The sequence below is a fragment of the Aquarana catesbeiana genome, linkage group LG04 (assembly GCF_042186555.1).
Source record: "Aquarana catesbeiana isolate 2022-GZ linkage group LG04, ASM4218655v1, whole genome shotgun sequence".
In the NCBI taxonomy this organism is placed as follows: Eukaryota; Metazoa; Chordata; class Amphibia; order Anura; family Ranidae; genus Aquarana; species Aquarana catesbeiana.
The window spans coordinates 35,596,633-35,617,059 of record NC_133327.1 but is presented as its reverse complement, the minus strand read 5'-3'; the positions used below and the strand labels follow the sequence as shown (position 1 = coordinate 35,617,059).

The 20,427-nt window shown below is 44.9% G+C and overlaps 1 protein-coding gene across 8 annotated transcripts in view; it reads right to left on the bottom strand.

Annotated features, from left to right (window-relative positions):
* The window catches only part of DTNB (dystrobrevin beta), a 235,251-nt gene that overhangs the window by 67,180 nt on the left and 147,644 nt on the right, over positions 1 to 20,427 (bottom strand). For 6 of the 8 annotated variants that reach the window (XM_073625026.1, XM_073625024.1, XM_073625027.1 and 3 more), the window contains 2 exons: positions 7,362 to 7,433; positions 6,826 to 6,909 (listed from right to left, as the gene is read on the bottom strand). In XM_073625026.1, coding sequence (XP_073481127.1) covers positions 6,826 to 6,909; positions 7,362 to 7,433 — 156 coding nt within the window. The remainder of the gene's footprint in view (positions 1 to 6,825; positions 6,910 to 7,361; positions 7,434 to 20,427) is intronic. The other 2 variants (XM_073625028.1, XM_073625030.1) reach the window with 1 other exon arrangement.

Sequence of the window (20,427 nt, the reverse complement as noted above, 5' to 3'; positions counted from 1 at the left end):
CAGGCCAGACCACGTTTGTTATATCGCTCACTTGATGACAGCCGTGCCAGAGAATATGGGCAGTATACTCACCTCTCTTCCTGGATGGCATCTGTATGAGCGAAGCACTAACCGCACTAGCAGTTTATGGGTGGGAGCAATTCAGTGTCACGTCAGGTGGAGCAGTGAGGAACAGGTCCATAGATTACCATGGCAAACCAACTTTACTGACTCCTACATTTTTATACTTGTGCAGATTTACTTATGAGATTTATACTTTATCTTATTAAGGTTACCTATTGTGTGTGAGCTTTGTTTGACCGGTATGTTCTGGCGGGGGGGGGGGCACCCCCTGTCAAAACACAATAGCTCAGTGAGGAGATCGCTGTACTAACATCAGATTGTTAGTGCAGGATCTGCTCCCAAGCTCTTCAGTTTTTCAACCTGCTAGGTTGAACAAGAAAAAATGGATAGGGTGTACTCGGCTTGAGTGTTGTAGCTCAGATGTTACCTGATGCCTGACAGCTGCTGCTCTGTCAGCTACCTGACCACACACTCCTGGCACCTGGGAATGCATAAAAACTTTAAATAAACTGGTAAGGTCTGGTAAGTGGGTTTCAGGAAGGGAGAGGATATGGTATTTTTTGGTATATTCTGTACACTGGCCTGTGCATTATGCTCTCCTGACCAGTGCATGACATACTTTTGACCCCTGCATTTTAAGTAGTGTTGACCCCTAAATCCAGTGGGTTATGTAGTCCTGATCCCTGTGCAATATGCACTCCTGAGCCCTGCACTGTGTACATTGCACCAGAGCTCTGTATTCAGCATTACTCTTGTCCAAACTCTGCACTCTGTGCATTACGCACTCCGGACCACTGCACTCTGTGCATTACACACACCTGACCCCTGCCGCCTGTGCATTACACACTCCTGACCCCTGTCGCCTGTGCATTACACACTCCTGACCCCTGTCGCCTGTGCATTACACACTCCTGACCCATGCCGTCTGTGCATTACACACTCCTGACCCCTGCCGTCTGTGCATTACATACTGCTGACCCCTGCCGTCTGTGCATTACACACTGCTGACCCCTGCCGTCTGTGCATTACACACTCCTGACCCCTGCCGTCTGTGCATTACACACTCCTGACCCCTGCCGTCTGTGCATTACACACTCCTGACCCCTGCCGCCTGTGCATTACACACTCCTGACCCATGCCGTCTGTGCATTACACACTCCTGACCCCTGCCGTCTGTGCATTACACACTGCTGACCCCTGCCGTCTGTGCATTACACACTGCTGACCCCTGCCGTCTGTGCATTACACACTCCTGACCCCTGCCGTCTGTGCATTACACACTCCTGACCCCTGCCGCCTGTGCATTACACACTCCTGACCCCTGCCACCTGTGCATTACACACTCCTGACCCCTGCCGCCTGTGAATTTTAGCTGCCTTGGAGGGGACAGGATGAGCGCCTTCAGAATAAATACTGTGAGAATCTCCTGTTTACTTGGTGTCCTCTGTAATAGGAAGTTCCGTCTCCTGGGCCGCCATAGGACCACTGTTTTGTCTATCATAGGAGATTCTCACTGTATGTAATCTGTCGGCGCTCGTCCCGCCCCCCTCCCTGTCCCTTTTAGGCTGCAGATGGGCATCAATCAGGCTGCACTGATAGCAATGGTGAGGCTGCTGCATTGAAAGCAATGGTGAGACCGCTACATTGAAGGCAATGGTGAGACCGCTGCATTGAAGGCAATGGTGAGACCGCTGCATTGAAGGCAATGGTGAGACCGCTGCATTAAAGGCAATGGTGAGACCGCTGCATTAAAGGCAATGGTGAGACCGCTGCATTAAAGGCAATGGTGAGACTGCTGCATTGATGGCACTTGTGAGGCTGCATTGATGTGGACTGATGAGGCCGCATCAATGGTACATGTGAGGCTGCAGATGGGCACTGACACTTATTTTGCTTCCAAGTTCCCTATTTAAAATGTACGTTTTTTTTCTGAAACTTCCCTCTTAAAATGAATTTGCGTGTTATATGCCTGTGCATGTTATACGCTGATAAATACAGTAATTGGTTTTATTTATTTATTTTTTGCATACTGTGACCTGAGAAGTACCGTGTCAACATAATGACACTGTACAGCTCTAGAGAGGTGATCAGGGTTTTTTTACACTATGATTACTTATTACAGTGATGATCACTGTATAAGCAATAATCTTTACACTGTGAAACTGCGAATGGCATCCATTCATGTGCCACTGTGTTGTGATAGCCATGAGTGGTCACAGCTATCACATGGTACAGGTCTGCTGTGTTTGGCCCGGCACCATGTGATCACTGTGACCAATCACAGAAATCATCATAATAGTACACAATGGCTATGAATGAAAGCCGACATGTGATCGCTGCGATTGGTACCTTGTGATCATTGTGACCAGAGTCGGTACAACGATATGTGTTCCGCAGTGTCCACAGCAGGTCACTTATGCCACCGCTGCATGGCACCTAGGGCTCGCACAAGGTGCGCGAATGGGAGGACATCATATGACGTACACTTGGGATAATGGTGCTCCCGGAAGTGGTTAAATTACAGTATACAGTGGCTCTTAAACCCACAAATTAGAAAAGGGGCAATTGGCAATAATGGGAAATATTTTAACTGCTGTTGGGTTGCAGATATCAATACATGAATGCCCGATAAAATAAGATTGGATATTTGTGTACCAAAGTGACTTTGAGCACCTGGAGTGCTGAATTGCAGTACTGGCCTGATAAACTGAATCTATCACCGGTAATGTGTGCCCACTTGTTTTCACTACTCCCCCCACCTCTCTAAAGCAAACAAAATACTGTATATAAAGGAGCATGTGACTCAATCACCAAGACCCAACATTGTTAACATTGTCCCATTCCACAATCTACAGCAGTGTGTAAGCTTTGACCCGAGCAATTTAAAGGGCGGCTTCTCCTGCTTTTAGCAGTGTAACAATGAAGTAGGGTAGTGAAGAGAAGGGGAGTATGTGTCACTGCAGATGGGGGGACTAAAGGAACTTTCCCAGCATGGGTGAACTACGGCTTTATTTAAAGGGTCGAGGCAAGTCAGGATGAGTTCTGGGAATGTATCATATCTTACTTGATTCCAGCAAATGCCTATTGCAGAAAATTAATGTACCAAATGAATGGGGACACTGGGACACAACAGTCAGCACATTCGCTCAAGCCAGCAAAGAAAAAGCAATTTTGGGGATGGAGATGGCAGGCTGTTAATGTTGCTGCGGCATCTGTGGGAGCTGCGATAATTACATCGTTCTTTGGTCTCGGCGTGACGCTTGAGCTTACAGCGCTGTCCCGCGAGCACTCACTAGACAATTCTATCGATCACTAGGAGGAATGAAGCTCCTCGGACTGTAGGATAGTGATAGGAGCATGTTCTATTTTTGGCCTGCATGGCGAGCAGAAGGAACAGTGATTTGACATCTCTTAAAGGGTCAGTCCACCCAAAACTCATTCTCACGGAGGACCTGTTGGATCTTGGTTCTGGAGGTTTGTTCCTGTTTGCTGCCTCTGCACCTACTGCATAACAAATCTATTTTTTTTTTTTACATTTATAAAAGATACTGTTCATTTTGGGCTTGTTTTCTATGTTCTTTAACAAATAATTTGTTGAACATACAAAATTCAATACAAAAGGGGTGGCTCAGGCAAGTGTTATATTGTAATGTGTGAATTGTTGGAATGAATTATAATCCCGGTGAGCTCATTTTATGCTCTAGGCATTTCTTCCAGACAGCAGAGATGTCACTGACCTCACTTTTCTCCACTGCCGTTAAAGTAATTGTCTGGGAAAAATATAAATGTGTGCATCTCTGCAGTAGATGCTCATTTCCCCAAGATTTTTTTTTTGTCTGCAAATATAGAAAAATACCTAGTGATCTGCCAAAAGTCCATTGAGCTCCCAACTTCCTGTAGTGAGCAGACAACACTGCCTCTGTTCTACTGAAATCCCGAGTAGTGTTGTCAGACCTGCCCATTTCTACTTTTGCTGGACTACAAAGGGGATGGAGAGGGGGAGATGTTCTGTAGCCCTGAAGAGAAAAACCGAGCAGGGTTAACAATGCTTGGGATTTTGGTGACACTGTGTTGGCAGCCCACTACAGGATGTTAGCCATCTCACTGAACTTCTCATCAGTGACGGCTTGTGTTTTTTATTGGGGGGGGGCGGCAAACAACCACCCCCCTGGTCGGTCGGGTCACCCGCACATCCCCCACCCCCCTATGGGGTCGATCGGTAGGTCATCCAGCCCCGCACTTACCCCATCTAGGTCGCGGGCAGCGCTCCTATGTGCGGGGGATTCCATTGTGTCTCCTCCTCCTCTGCATTATGGCGGCTTCCACCATGCATCTCCTCCTAGGCTTCCAACAGGATAACCTGTCCTTTCAGCCAATGGGGTGACGAGTCTCAGGACCTGCTTCCTGAATGGCCGGGAGGAGAATCAGTGTGACAATAGTAAATATTCATTCGTTGTTGTCACACAAGTGGGTATGCTTGGGGCGCAGTGCTCTGCGCCCTGAGGTCACCCTTTTTTGAAGCCTATTAGAGCCTAATCATGTGCTTTAAACCCCCCCCCCCCAAATGGAATCCATGGGTCCGGCACCCCGCATGTAGATTAGGGGGACAGACATGCATTGATGGGAGGGCAGTGCCCCTTATGGACAGGCCGCAGCTGCTTCCGATAAATCGAAAGGGAATTTTTCTGTACTTTTTTACAAAGGCAAAACACAGAGAAGTATGCATGTACTGCAGAGATGTACTGAATGTATTTTTCGCTCTTTTTTTATTTATTTTTTATTTAGCCCAGGTATACAGTTAAGCATTAAAGAGCTGTCACCCAACCACCTCCAGCTCTGCTCTCTCTATGCAGCAAGCTCCCAGTGTTGAACAAATGTCACAGTGCAGTGGCGCCTGATTGGCTCACAGTGTTACACCCCCCTTGAAGAAGTTTGGCTGTTTAGGGGATTACGTGAAACTATTACAAAGACTTATTTGCATGCTCATATTGTTAAGAAATGGCACAGTGCACTTGGATAATGTTTACATGAACAGCGTTTCACTGCACACATACACAATGCTGTGTAGTTTTAGCCCAAATGGAGCCACAGTGAGAGGGTAAATCTCCCTGGGAATCACTAATAAAAACCAACATATGTTCTATTCCTTTCCAGGGCTATGCCTGTGTGGAATGTCCATAAAGAAATGGTTTGAGGAGTTTGGTGTGGAGGAACTCGAGTGTCCTGCACAGAGCCCTGAGCTCAACCCTACTGACCACCTTTGTGATGACTTGGAACACTGATTGAGAGCCAAGTCTTCTCATCCTTCATCAATACATGACCTCACTTATTGGCATAAATACTCAAATATATTCCAAAAGTTTACAGAGACTGTTATAACTGCAAGTGGGGGAGCGGGGATTGCAACTCCATATGAATGACCATGGTTTTGGAATGGGATGTCCAACAAACAAATATAGGTGTGATTGTCTATGTCTACCAACTTTTAGTTATGTAGTGTACATACACAGCGAGGGCAACTTCTGCTCAATATAAATAAACACCTTTTACTTTGAGCCTATATGTATTTCTAAAAACATTGCAAGCCAGGCAGTGTGATCTGTTTTTACACTAAGCTGTCACACCCCAGCTAGTATCTCAAATCAGTCTTTCAGTAGGGGTGGCTGTTTCTGAAGAGTGATGGACAGGAAGGGGTGGGGTGGGGGCTTAGAAAGGGAACAGGTGGGAAACCGCTTAGACTGGCCATCACCATTGTGATGTACAATAGCAGTTTAGAGACAGAGACGCAGTTCTGTACCCCCATCGGTCATCCAGTGGAAGGATACAGTTAATAACATACTGGAAAGGGAAAAAAACTTATCAGCACAGGGGATGTATCCTAAAATTATTCAATTTATTGTCAACTTGGTTGACCTCCCTTACCTTAAACCGGCCATAGATGCATAGCATCTCGGCCGGTTGAGCAGGGACCGGCCAGGGTTCGATCTATCTATGGGCAGGCTGATTGTACCAAAGTCGATCCTCCAATCGACTTGGGTACAACCAGCCGGCCTGATTTTTAGCATGTGATTACTATTATATAATATAAATAATATATATATTATTGCAGCAGACAATAGCCACTAGCATTAATCATTGCGTTCTGCCTGCAGGGAAGGCTTCCCATGCCCCCCCCCAGAACACAATAGCTCTACGGGAGACATTACCCCACAACACTGACTGTGATTTTCCATGAAAATTGAATCATATTTGGCTTGCCTTACCCCATTCCCACCTGTCCTTAATGCAGTAATACCGGCCTATTCATAACTACCCCCTGTGCAGTAATTGAGGTAACTTATATGACAGCACCCTGGCTTTACATAAACCCACTTGACATCTGTTGAGTTGAGTTATTTGGTCTATTTGTCATTTATTTAATCACATAAAATTGATTGTGATTACATATACTATTCTAATTATTTAATTGCATACCATTAACTGTGATTATATCTACTATTTCTGCAGTCTTTTACAAATCATTTTGCAGGCATGCAAGTCAAATGCATATTCAGCTGCTTGGAATCACATTAATAGCATAAGATTTAGTGAGAGCAGAGAAAGTGCATAGAAATATATTGATGCTTATTATAATTTCCAGAAAGGTGTTAGTGTCTGTTATTTATTTAATCCGGAGGAAAAAACGTTAGTGAGGATTGTAAGTTGGGAAAAAAAAAAAAAGTTTCTTATAGTGGTGGACTTAGCCACACTCCTGCCACTGACCGTGTGCCACTGCGGAGGCGAGCCACATAGTCCGCTATCAGAGTGTGCTCGTCGGGTACCCGTCCGCCTGTGTCCGTGTGTAACCTAGTGACAGTCGGTGAGAAATGAGAGACAATGTTAATGGGTTGAATGAGCAGGGGCCCTCGATGGCAGGCTGTGGGACCAGTGATGACATGAAACATACACAATAAACCAGACAAAATGCAGTCTGCCACCTACGCCAACGCACAATGCTTCAACCTGCGATATGATACATTCTGCAGGAGTTCTGATGGTATATCTGCTGTGTTCACTATATACACAGCGAGGAATATCAGTGTCCTTGTTATGAATGATGATGCTGTGTCTTCACTACTCTCTGGAGGGTATTAGTTTTTCAACACTGACAAAAAGCTAGATCGAATTAAAAAAAAAAAAAAAAAAAGGGATCTTGTGCGTTGTCCTGACACTGTCAAATGTTGTCATTTCTACAGCTCGGGTACATTTCACACAGCTTTGGAAGAGTTATATCGACAGACAGAAGCTCCACCACCTACCTTTTTGTGGGTGTGGGTGCGCCAGATGAAATATGAGTGACCATTGCATCATTCATGTTGGGGCGAGCTGGGCTGAAGAGAATACAAAAGAACAATTAAGATAAGAACACACTGAAATAAATGCTGGTGTACAAGTTATTATTATTATACAGGATTTATATAGCGCCAACAGTTTGCGCAGCGCTTTACAACATGAGGGCAGACAGTACAATTACAATTCAATTCAATACATGAGAGATCAGAGGGCCCTGCTCTCTAGAGCTTACGATCTAGAAGATCCTTGTTTATCATTGCTATAGTTAAAGAATAATTCCAGGAAACGTGGGAGTAGTAAGAAGGGTCGCAATGGTGACTCCGCTCATGCTCCAGGGGGCCTGGGCTGCAAGAGGTACAGGTATAAAAATGGGTAGGGTGGCATTTACTTGATCCGATCAGTTGTGTTTTCTTGCAGCAGTTGGAAGCCCGTTTCTCCTCCTCCCCCTCTCGCCAACATTTAGCTGCTGGAGAAAAATACAGGTGATCGGGTCCATTAAATGCTGCCCATCCTTTCCTTGTTCCTCTTGCTGCCTGGGTCCCCCTGTGTGCTTCCCTGGTTCATCCCCCCCTCCGGCTGCTGCAGGGGATGCTTTCAGGATGGACAGCAGTGGAAGGGGCCATTTACCAACCCCTTCCCTTTACTATGTTTTTCATCCTGAAATAGTAAACTGTGTTTACTATGCTTCAGTTTGTGAATGAACAGGAAGTCGCTCATCACAGAGCACTTCCCATTCATTCCCTGTCCAGTGCAGCTGAGGCCCCAGAGAAAGGGACTGGGGAATCTCTGTCCTCAGTTCTTTTCTCTGTCTCAAGAGTGAGACATGAAGGGGTCTGTTAAGACCCCTGATATTTCACAAAGCTCCACAACATAAAATTTTAATCAATAATCGTAAAAAAAAAAAAAAAAAATGATTTCACACATCATCCACTACCCTACTGACAATGTCCACACATTGTCCACTGCCTTTGTCCACTTTTAAGGTATGCAAAGCTTATATTATATTTTTCTAAGTTGTCCTTACTATTTAGTTAAGCCTTGCTAGTTACATTCTTAAGAAAAAAAAAAAAGTGGCGCCAAATCCCTGTGATCTTTGATCTCTTTCATGTTGCTCAGATAGATCTGCACCTCTCAAAGGTTTCCTACCCCTGGGTTATAGTATCATCTAAGCCCCTTAGTTTGGGGTGGGGGCGCTCAGTGACAAAGGCTTATAGTACCATCTAAGCCCCTTAATGTGGGGTGGGGGGCGCTCAGTGACAAGGGGTTATAGTACCATCTAAGCCCCTTAGTGTGGGGTGGGGGGCGCTCAGTGACAAGGGGTTATAGTACCATCTAAGCCCCTTAATGTGGGATGGAGGGGCACTCAGTGACAAAGGGTTATAACATCATCTAAGCCCCTTAATGTTGGTGAAGGGGCACTCAGTGACAAAAGGTTATAGTACCATCTAAGCCCCTTAATGTGGGGTGGGGGCGCTTAGTGACAAAGAGTCATAGTACCATCTAAGCCCCTTAATGTGGGGTGGAGGGGTGCTCAGTGACAAAGGCTTATAGTACCATCTAAGCCCCTTAATGTGGGGTGGGGGCGCTTAGTGACAAAGAGTCATAGTACCATCTAAGCCCCTTAATGTGGGGTGGGGGCGCTTAGTGACAAAGAGTCATAGTACCATCTAAGCCCCTTAATGTGGGGTGGAGGGGTGCTCAGTGACAAAGGCTTATAGTACCATCTAAGCCCCTTAATGTGGGGTGGGGGCGCTCAGTGACAAAGGCTTATAGTACCATCTAAGCCCCTTAATGTGGGGTGGGGGCGCTCAGTGACAAAGGCTTATAGTACCATCTAAGCCCCTTAATGTGGGGTGGGGCGCTTAGTGACAAAGAGTCATAGTACCATCTAAGCCCCTTAATGTGGGGTGGAGGGGCGCTCAGTGATATAAAGGGTTATAGTATCATCTCTCTCACATAGACGGGAGGCAGAGAAGACAGAGCATTGAGTTATCTCTGGCAGATCTCCAGCCCGCGGCCGAGCCCTCTGCCGGAACATCCACATTAATGAGCAGAAGAGAAGGAGCAGGGAGGAGGGATGTCTGATGGTGCTGCCAGGAACGCCTCAGTCTCTATCCACTATATATATATATACACACACATGCTGCCAATGTCACCCCGTACCCAGGGCAGACCCTGCTCTGGTTCATGACGTGGGCATCAACTGTGCACTCGTCATTATTTCACATTATTCATGTAGTGAGGAGCTGCTTCATGTATATAAGTGTTTATCTGCTGGTATGTACCCTTGTTTCATCAGCACCATCCATCAGGTTTCCCCTCTTAAACTCTGGCAGTTTGGTTCTGAACCCCCGACTTTGCAAAGACCCCCCTATAAAGACAGCCTTGTCAATTCCCTCCTTTACAATTCTACCACACTGGACTTTGCTATCACAATTGTAGGTACCCGTTGTCACAAAAGCACCAATTTCTCCCCCCCCCCCTTCAAAAAAATAGACGGCATTAAATATATATTTTTGTGTTAAAGCTCATTTGAGCTTTTGGTTTAAATCTGCTAAATACATGCCAGGTGCATTAAAAACAAAAAGGTGTGCAAAGTCATCTAGGGTCATCATCTACTTATTGGACTGAGATCCTGGCTCAGAGATGACACAATAGTGTAAATGTTTGACACAAATCAGCCTCTCAACCAAAGTTAGAATGCACAGTCTGATCACTGGGGAAGAGGAGAGTGAGGACATGCTTCTTTCTGCCTGCAGCAGGCTGATAAGATCTCATCTCAGTCTAGGCAAAGTCAATGGACTAGGGCTCAAGCCATATTGCTATCTTAACCCTGGCTATACAGTCATTGGCCACTTTATTAGGTACACTTTGCTAGTACCGGGTCGGACCCCCTTTTGCTTTCAGAACTGCCTTAATTCTTCCTGGCAGAGATTCAACAAGGTGTTAGAGACATTCCTCAGAGGTTTTGGTTCATATTGACATGATAGCACCACACAGTTGCTGCAGATTTGTCAGCTGCACATCCATGATGCAAATCTCCCATTCCACCACATCCCAAGGGTACTTTATTGGATTGAGATCTGGTGACTGTGGAGGCCATTGGAGTACAGTGACCTCATTGTCATGTTCAAGAAAACAAGTGTTGGGTTGATTTGAGCTTTGTGACATGGTGCATTATCCTGCTGGAAGGAACCATCAGAAGATGGGGACACTGTAGTCATAAAGGGATGGACATGGTCAGTAACAATACTCAGGTAGGCCGTGCCATTTAAACGATGCTCAACTGGTACTAAGGGGCCCAAAGTGTGCCAAGAAAATATCCCCCACACCATTACACCACCAGCCTGAACCGTTGATACAAGACAGGATGGATCCATGCTTTCATGTTCATGCCAAATTCTGACCCTACCATCTGAATATCGCAGCTGAAATTGAGACTCCTCAGACCCGGCAACGTTTTTCCAATCTTCTGTTGTCCAATTTTGGTGAGCCTGTGCGGTAGCCTCAGTTTCCTGTTCATCCTGGTCTTCTACTTCAAGGTTTGATGTGTTGTGTGTTTAGAGATGGTATTCTGCATACCTTGGTTGTATAACCAGTGGTTATTTGAGTTGCCCATTCTCCTCTGACCTCAACAAGGCATTTTCATCCACACAACTGCCGCTCACTGGATATTTTCTCTTTTTCGGACCATTCTCTGTAAACCCGAGTGATGGTTGCATGTGAAAATCCCAGTAGATCAGCAGTTTTTTAAAAACTTAGACCGTCCACCTGGCACCAACAACCATACCATGTTCAGTCACTTAAATCCCCTTTCTTCCCCATTCTGGTGCTCGGTTTGAACAGTAAGCCATCTTCACTACGTATAGTGGTGAAGTCTTTTTACCACTGGACTAAGGAAACCCAAATCTTTTCACATTTCATTGGGAGACCTACAATGCATTTTACTGAATTTGCTGGACCCCACAATATATTGCATACGTGTCCTTACAAGACCTTTACACAATGCTGTCTTATATCTATTTATTAATTATAGGATTTTATTTGCCCTTCACATGGAGTTCTTCTGCTTCGTTTATTGTTCACGAGCATTCAAAAGTTTTCGTCTCGTGTTCCTCAACTGTATTTCATTAAATGTTCAAACTACCATGGCCTGGGTGCTAAACCTTAAAGCAGTAATAAACCCAAACATTTATTATATTACAGATTACCAGTTTTTAGATGTGATGGCTGCATTAGTTTCCTTTTTTAGTCTCTTTCTTTCTATTCATCTGGTGATCCAGCCAGCAAGTCTCTTATCTTTCAAAAGCACAAGCTCTCCAGCAGAATGTATCAGTTTACATGGATAAGTCAAACCACTTAACATTGGCAGGGGTGATTATATTGATCAGCTTTTATTTATTCATGCAAAACCTAAAAACAAAAAAAAATCCTAAAAAAGAAAATGAATGCAGCCACCACTAATCATTGGTAAGCTGCAATAGCATACATTTTGGGTTTGGGGTTTAATTCCGCTTTAAACAGACCATCATATATTTCATTAGTCATTTAACCATCCAAATTATTTTTCCAGATATTTTGACTTAGTCTAATGTGTCCTCCACAATCACACACTATTGTACATTTATATAGCCCTGATATATACTGCAGTGCTGCACAGAGAATGCTGAGACACATCAGTCTCTGCACCAGAGGAGCTTACACTCTAATGTCCCACGACAGTCACACTATTATTATATATTTATATAGCGTCAACACATTCTGCAGTGCTGTACAAAGAACACTAGACAAGTCACATCAGTCTCTGCACCAGAGCAGCTTACACTCTAATGTCCCACCACAGTCACACACAATTATTATTATATGTTTTTATAACTCTAACCTATACCGCAGTGCTGTACAGAGAACACTAAGCCAGTCACATCAGTCTCTGTCCCAGGGGAGCTTACACTCTAATGTCTCCACCACAGTCACACACTATTATGCATTTACCAAAGTACTGTACAGATAACAATAAACTAGCCTCATCCCTCTTTGCACCAGAGGAGCTTACATTCTAATGCCCTCTGTACAGTAATAGACAGCCTGCAGACAATGGTGTGTACAGTAGGGAGTATACATATACTGTACCCGCCAAATACTACAAAAGGTTACTTTTCACATAGTTCCTCGTTTTTTTTTTATGGTTTCTGTGCCATGTTTTCAAGATGGTATTTCAGCTGTATCTGCCTTTTCTATAGTTTATCAGAACGTCAGACAATGTAATCAGCATTCTAGCTGAACAGCTGCAGACAGAGAAGCCTTATGCCCTGTACACACGGTCGGACATTGATCGGACATTCCGACAACAAAATCCATTAATTTTTTCTGACGGATGTTGGCTCAAACTTGTCTTGCATACACACGGTCACACAAAGTTGTCGGAAAATCCGATCGTTCTGAATGCGGTGACGTAAAACACGTACGTCGGGACTATAAATGGGGCAGTAGACAATAGCTTTTGTCTCTTAATTTATTCTGAGCATGCGTGGCACTTTGTGCGTCGGATTTGTGTACACACGATCGGAATTTCCGACAACGGATTTTGTTGTCGGAAAACTTTATAGCCTGCTCTCAAACTTTGTGTGTCGGAAATTCCGATGGAAAATGTGTGATGGAGCCTACACACGGTCGGAATTTCCGACAACAAGGTCCTGTCACACATTTTCCATCGGAAAATCTGACCGTGTGTACAGGGCATTACAAGACCAGCCACAGAAATGGCAATCACAGTCAAGCACAATCCATACACCGCAAGTAAATTAGAACCATTTTAGCTTCTACTAACATATGCAATTAAGCACCATACATTAGGATTTATATCAACTGTATAGTGAGCAATAACAAAAAATCAGTTCAAACAAATGTTTTGCATTGAAAGCGGTACTAAACACTGGTATCCTTTTCAGCCAAGGAAGATGCCATCTGAGCCTCTGTGGGATCTTCAACTGCCATGGTGCTGCACATGTGATCAGTGATGACTCCAGCCATTGGATGGTTTGACAGTTTGATTGGGAGCACAAGCAAATGTGAGAGTTAGGGCTAGTTTACACTTGATTCAAAACAAGGCTTCGGACAGGCTTTGTTAAAGTTCTCTGAACGCCAGTCAAAGCTCCTGTCACTAAATAAAATGGTTAGCTTACAGTCCTGTTTACACCTTGCTTTTGCTTTGCTTCAAAAATTATGCCCTATGTTGCTTTAGTGGTGCCTCAAAGCATCTTAAAAGCCTCCATAGAAGTCTATGGAAAAGCTTGCTTGAAGTCCCACTGAAGACCCACCGAAGGCTCATCGAAGCTCCACCAAAGGCTCATCGAAGCTCCACCAAAGGCTCATCGAAGCCCCACCAAAGGCTCATCGAAGCCCCACCAAAGGCTCATCGAAGCCCCAGCAAAGGCTCATCGAAGCTCCAGCAAAGGCTCATCGAATCTCCACCAAAGGCTCATCGAAGCTCCACCAAAGGCTCATCGAAGCCCCACCAAAGGCTCATCGAAGCTCCAGCAAAGGCTCATCGAATCTCCACCAAAGGCTCATCGAAGCTCCACCAAAGGCTCATCGAAGCCCCACCAAAGCACCAAGCAAAAGCAAGGTGTAAACTGGCTTAAAAGCAAACCATTTTATTTAGTGACCGGAGCTTTAACAAAGCGTTTCCGAAGCCATGTTTTGAAGCAAGTGTAAACTATCCCTTATATTCCTGGCATGTGTCAGGGATGCAACTGTTTTTTGAAACTGTTAAATGGATGGGTTTAGTTACGCTTTAATTTAAACGACCCAGGGGCCACAGTCCACCCGATTTCCCTCTTGGTGTCAGTCCTGCCAGCTAAATTATAGGGACCATGAGACATTAGCAATCCAGCCAGTGGGGGAATTTAATAGCAAGAGGACCATTGAAGAAACTACTTACTACTTACCTGCTGCTACAATGTCACTCCCTCATAACAAAATATCGCTCGTTGGGGGCGACACCTCGCTGCTTTGGTTTAGGATCACTGTTTTAGCGATCACTGCATGGTGAGCTGCTGCCAGTGATAGGATTGATAGTGTGATATAGCCCTTATAATGGCCACCATGGTCTCTGAGACCCCAATCACGGCCACGGTTAGAAACAGATATTTGTATTTGGTTAGTGATGCCCTCCTTTGTCATTCACCTTCCTGGCGGACGTGGAGGTCCAGACTAGCATGCTTGTGCCACTTTTGCGGCATGGACCTCTAGTTTTAACTTGGCATATTGTGTTCTGCCCATTAAAGTCAATAGGACCGTGCTGCAAGCAGGTGCCAAATGCAGCTAAGGTGGTTGCGGTGGTTGGTATTTCACCCCCTCGGGGTCCCAAAACATCCCTCGTGACTAAGCTCCGGGGGGCAGAAACACATTGGAGGCATGGCCTTGTGGGAGCCCAGGGTGAGGTTGTCTCTCTTATTACCACCATAGGACTTTGTAGATATGCGGCACCAGGGATCTTTCCTTTCTTCCTTCGCGACTACGGGAGCTGGGACGAGCTCCATCCCTTGCCCCCTGCAGCAGACACGGCGTCACCCATGCTACTCCCCACAGTGATCGAGCCTGAGCAGGCACACTAATTAACCGTGGGTCACGCACGGGGGGGGTGGGTCGCAAAAGAGGTAGTCAAAAGGTGGCCTCCTGTCCAATTGTTGCCAGTCTTTAAAACACCATCTGAAAAGTGATCCATCACCAATTACTTTTCAGAAGCCTAGGAAAGAAACCTAACACCGTAGGCAAAAAGATCTAAGCTGCCCGGTAATGTTGTCATGTGACAAGAGGCTGCATTCCCACCCCAAAGCCTTTTAAAAATCCTGCTGAATTGGCAAGCAAGTGCTTTTTTAAAAAAAAAAACAAAAAAAAAAAACAAGCGTACTTTCTTATTTAAAGGAAAGCGTTAAGCGTTCACTTTTTAGCCAGATACACATAAAAAGGAAATTAGAAAAAGAATAAAATGATCTTTGCAATATTGTCAGCTGCCCCTGTAGATAACGTACAGCGGGGGGCTCAGCACTTGGAGGACAGGGAAGAGTTAACAGGGAGCTGTTCAGCAGAGGAGTGACATCCAGCACACAGCTCGGGGAAGACACAGATCACACACATGGGGCTGCAGCGTGTCTCACATACACACACACAGATTACCTTGGAGCTGTGCGGAGACGCCTCTCGCCTGCTCGCTCCCTCTTCTCTGAGCAGCATCCTAATACCCTACGCTCTGCTCTGGTCTCTAAGGAAACGGGCTGGTCATGTGACCGGGAACGTCGTTCGGGAGCTGGAACAGGTGCGGATGGAATGATGGAGGGAGGAGAGAGGATGACGGCAGGAGCGGCTCGCACATCGCCCTCTTCCCGGGCGTACGTACGGGAGAAAGGGGGGGATCTGTAATCACATTTGTTCCGCCTCGTCTTCCAGCGCCTGCCGCGTAAATTGCAAGTGTGCAGCAGAAAGCCACCAGCGCTCCAACTATTTATTGTGGACACCTAATGGGACATACGTCAATATGCCAGAGCAAAGTCCTTTTCATTAGGTTGATTCAGTCATTGATGATGGGGACCCTGAGAGACCCCCGAAGTGTTGGCATATTGACATTGCAGGGTTTATATATAGAAATCTTCACTGTGCAAAAGTCAGTTTTGATTTCTTGCCTTTTGCAGAGGGAACATAACATTCCCTAACATTTGATCCCAAGAGAATAAAAGCCTTAAGAATATTCGACCAGAAGAGTTGAAGTGGACCTGCACCCAATAAAGCAATGTATGTATTTCTGGCTCCTCCCACCTTCCTCTTCCACATTTCGAGTAAAAAACATTTTTTTTAATTAATGTCGCAACGCCTAGGCAAGAGCGACATTGCATTTCCTGGTCAGTCTGACAGCGACTAAGTGCCGCCAGATTCCACACATGTGCAGATCTGCCGCAAGGCTTCCTGAGCCACTGGAGACTTGCAGTACATCCGGACATGCACAGGGCTTCCAATGCATGCATGTAGACGATGCAGGTATGAGGCCCCAGATCTCAGGGTTCTAATTTTGACTGCCATGACCACCAATGCGGAGGGGGAGGGGTTTAACAAGTATTGCCATGACCACCAATACAGGGGATTGAGAGGGTTAACACTTTCACTGCTAAGACCACCAATACTGGGGGGGTGGGGGTTCACTTTCATTGCCATGACCACCAATACAGGGGGAAATGGGGGGTAGCTTTCACGGCTACTGACCATCAATGTAGGGTGGGTGGGGTTCAATTTCACTACCCCCCCCCCCCACTACCAATGCGTGTTAATGTTAATAGTACTGGCACCAATGCTGGAGGTTAATACTGCAGTCACTGACATCAATGTTGGGGGTTATAACTGCGGTTACTGACACCACTATTGGGGGTTATTACTGTGGTCACTGACTGTGTCCTGAATGTACAGCTATTCAGCACAACATAACACCAGAACCTCTCTCAGCTACCCGGATCGTGCGAGGAGCCTGTGGGACGCAGTAGAACTGCCAGGACTACATTCTTATGACGAGCATTACTCCCAGTGTTTTTAATCTTGTGCAATAAATAATATTGTTTTAATGCTACACTTAGAGGCGCCTCCCCCTTTGTTTCTTTTAAATGTTTCGCAGAGTTGTTGGACACACTCTGAGGATGGCTGCCCCTTTTTAAATCACCCCCCTACCGTGGTTCAACTTTGTTTTTACCTAAAGACTGACTAATCAAATGTATATTATTACAAACTAAGGGCATTGCCTCCAGATACCCAATTTACCTCTACTGACACCAATGCTGGGGGTTATTACTGCAGTCACTGACACCAATGCTGGGGGTTATTACTGCAGTCACTGACACCAATGCTGGGGGTTATTACTAAGGTCACTGACACAAATGTTGGGGGTTATTATTGTGGTCACTGACACCAATGCTTGGGGTTAATATTGCGGTCACTGACACCATTGCTGAAGGTTATTACTGCGGTCACTGACACCAATGCTTTGGGGTTATTATTGTGGTCACTGACACCAATGCTTTGGGGTTATTATTGTGGTCGCTGACACCAATGCTTGGGGTTATTATTGTGGTCACTGATACCAATGCTGGGGGGTTATTATTGCAGTCACAGACACCAATTTTGGGGGTTATTACAGGGATCACTGACATCAATGCTGGAGGGTATTATAGTGGCCACTGACACCAATGCTGGGGGTTGTTATTGCAGCCAGACACTGACACCAGTGCTGGGGGTGTTGTTAATGTGGTCATTGACGCCAATGCTGGGGCTTATTATTGCAGCCACTGACACCAATGCAGGGGGTTATTGCAGTTATTGACACCAATGCTGGGGTTTAATATTACAGCCACTAGCACCAATGCTGTGAGTTATTATTACATCCACTGCCATCAATGCTGGGAGTTATTATTGCAGCCACTGACACCAATGCTGGGGGTTATTGCAGTCATTGACACAAATGCTGTGTGTTATTATTACATCCACTGCCACCAATGCTGGGAGTTATTATTGCAGCCACTGACACCAATCAGTTGACACAAATGCTGTGTGTTATTATTACAGCCACTGCCACCAATGCTGGGAGTTATTTCTGCGGCCACTGCCACAAATGCCGGGGGGTTATACTCCAATATCTTCAGTGTGCATTTTGATAGACTGCAAAAAATGCAGCAGGATCTAAAGTTTTAGACGCTGAGGTACAAAATTGTGCTGGGAGTGTCGGGGGTGGGGGGGACACTTGAGGCCCTCTATAATGGCAGAGATCGGATTTTCTCCCTGTATTCATTCAGAATAGTAATTATTCAGAGCAGTCCCAAAGCACCTGCTTGTGACTGATCAAAACCACCATATTTTGTCTTTGCTACAAAAAGTGGAGTTGAAAATCTGATCACTCCATCAAATTGTCACATGTATGGCTAGCTATAAATAACCAAGAAAAAAATATTCACTTTAAAAATGTAGAGGTGTTGCTAAATGCACAGAATAAAAGTGAGTATTTATATTTAATAACACCAAAGATTGTTGTTCCAGGGATTATCTGCTTGCCTTAGAGAACCGTGTAGAAGTGCAGATCTACCCGAACAACATGGAAGAGATCACCAGGGTGTAGTATATATATATATTTTTTTTTAAGGAGGTGATCTAGTGAGGCTCCATTTAAAAAGTAAGGAAGATTTGAAGAGTACAGGGCTCAGTAGTATGTAATGCAGTACCAAGTTCAGTAGTAAGGTAACAGAGTTTAGAGATCTGTAGCATGCAACGCAGAGTTCAAGGTTAAGCAGTATGTAATGCAGAAGTAACCCTTAAACAGTAGTAACCCTGAGTTCAGACGTAACCCTGAGTTCAGAGGTCGGTAATATGTAATGCACAGTGCAGAGGACAGTAGAATGTAATGCAGAGGTCAGCAGCATGTAATGCAGAATTCTGAGGTCAGTAGTAAGTTAACACAGAGTTTAGAGCTCTGTAGCATGCAATGCAGAGTTCAGGGTCAGAAATATGTAATGCAGAGTGCAAAGTTAACAGTAGTAACCCTGAGGTCAGACGTAACCCAGAGTTCAGAGGTCAGTAATATGTAATGCACAGTGCAGAGGCAGTAGAATGTAATAGTCAGCAGTATGTAATGCAGAGATCAGGGTTCATTAGTACGTTATGCAGAGTGCAGAGGTCAGCAGTAAGTATGGCTGAGTTCAGATATCAGTGGCATGTAATATAGAGTTCAGGTGTTAGTAATATAAAATGCAGACTTCAGGGTTCAGTAGTACATAGTGCAGAGGTCTGTAGTAGTAACCCTGAGTTCATAGTTCAGACATAGACCAGAGTTCAGGAGGTCGGCAGTATGTAATGCAGGGTTCAGAGGTCAGTAATATGTAAGGTGGACGACAAGCTAACATCACAGCGATCGTGGAAACCCGGAAGGATGGGTGCTGTATGAGTGCCGGTCAGCGCTTCTATTTCAAAGGCGTTTTATGACTTTACTTGATGTACAGTAAGTGCGATCTTTAGTAGCTTTTTAATAAAGTACATTATGGTTTTATGCTATGTGGAGCTTTTTTTTGTTTTTGGATGCTTGTTGACATCGCTACCGGGAGGATCGATGTAGGCACCAAGAGGACTCATAGTCGTGTAAAGGCCCTGGCTGGGTATTAAGCCAAAGTGTGTTTGACCTCCTATAACATTAAGGTCAACAACAGCTGGTAGGCAAGCATTTTGGCACTTGGTGGTGGTGATATCACAGGAGGACTAATTTCAGTTAAGGTGGTGGATGTCGTTGATATTCAATCAATTATCAAACTATTTCTACACAAGCGGACTTTTTCTATTTAATAATTTTTCACTGTTACCAGGATTGTGTTAGCACGACTCAGTTTTCAATCAATAATATGTAATATACAGTGCAGAGGACAGTAGAATGTAATACAGAGTTCAGGGGTTAGTAGTATGTAATGCAGAGGTCAGCAGTAAGTAAAGCCAAGTTCAGAAATCAGTGGTATGTAATGCAGAGTTCAGGGTTCAGTTGTACATAATGCACAGTGCAGAGGTCATCAGTAGTAACCCTGAGTTCAGACGTATCCCAGAGTTCAGAGGTCGGCAGTATGTAATGCAGGGTGCAGACATTCGTAATATGTAATGCACTGTACAGAAAACAGTAGAATGTAATACAGAGGTCAGGTGTTATTAGTATGAAATGCAGAGTTCAGGGGATAGTAGTATGTAATGCAAAGCTTAAGGGTTAGTTGTATGTAATGAAGAGTTCAAGGATCAGTAGTATGCAACGCAGAGGTCAGCATTACCTAAGGCAGAGTTTAGGGGTTTGTAGAATGTAATGCAGAGTGCAGGGGCCAGTAGTATGCAACGCAGAGTGCAGGAGTGGTATATAAACAAAACAGTGCCGAGGTCAAGAGTAACTAAAACCTCTTTCTCCACAAACATAATGTAACCTTCTCTTTTGAAAATTCACCTGATGACACAAGGCAAAGATATCAGCCTTTTGCA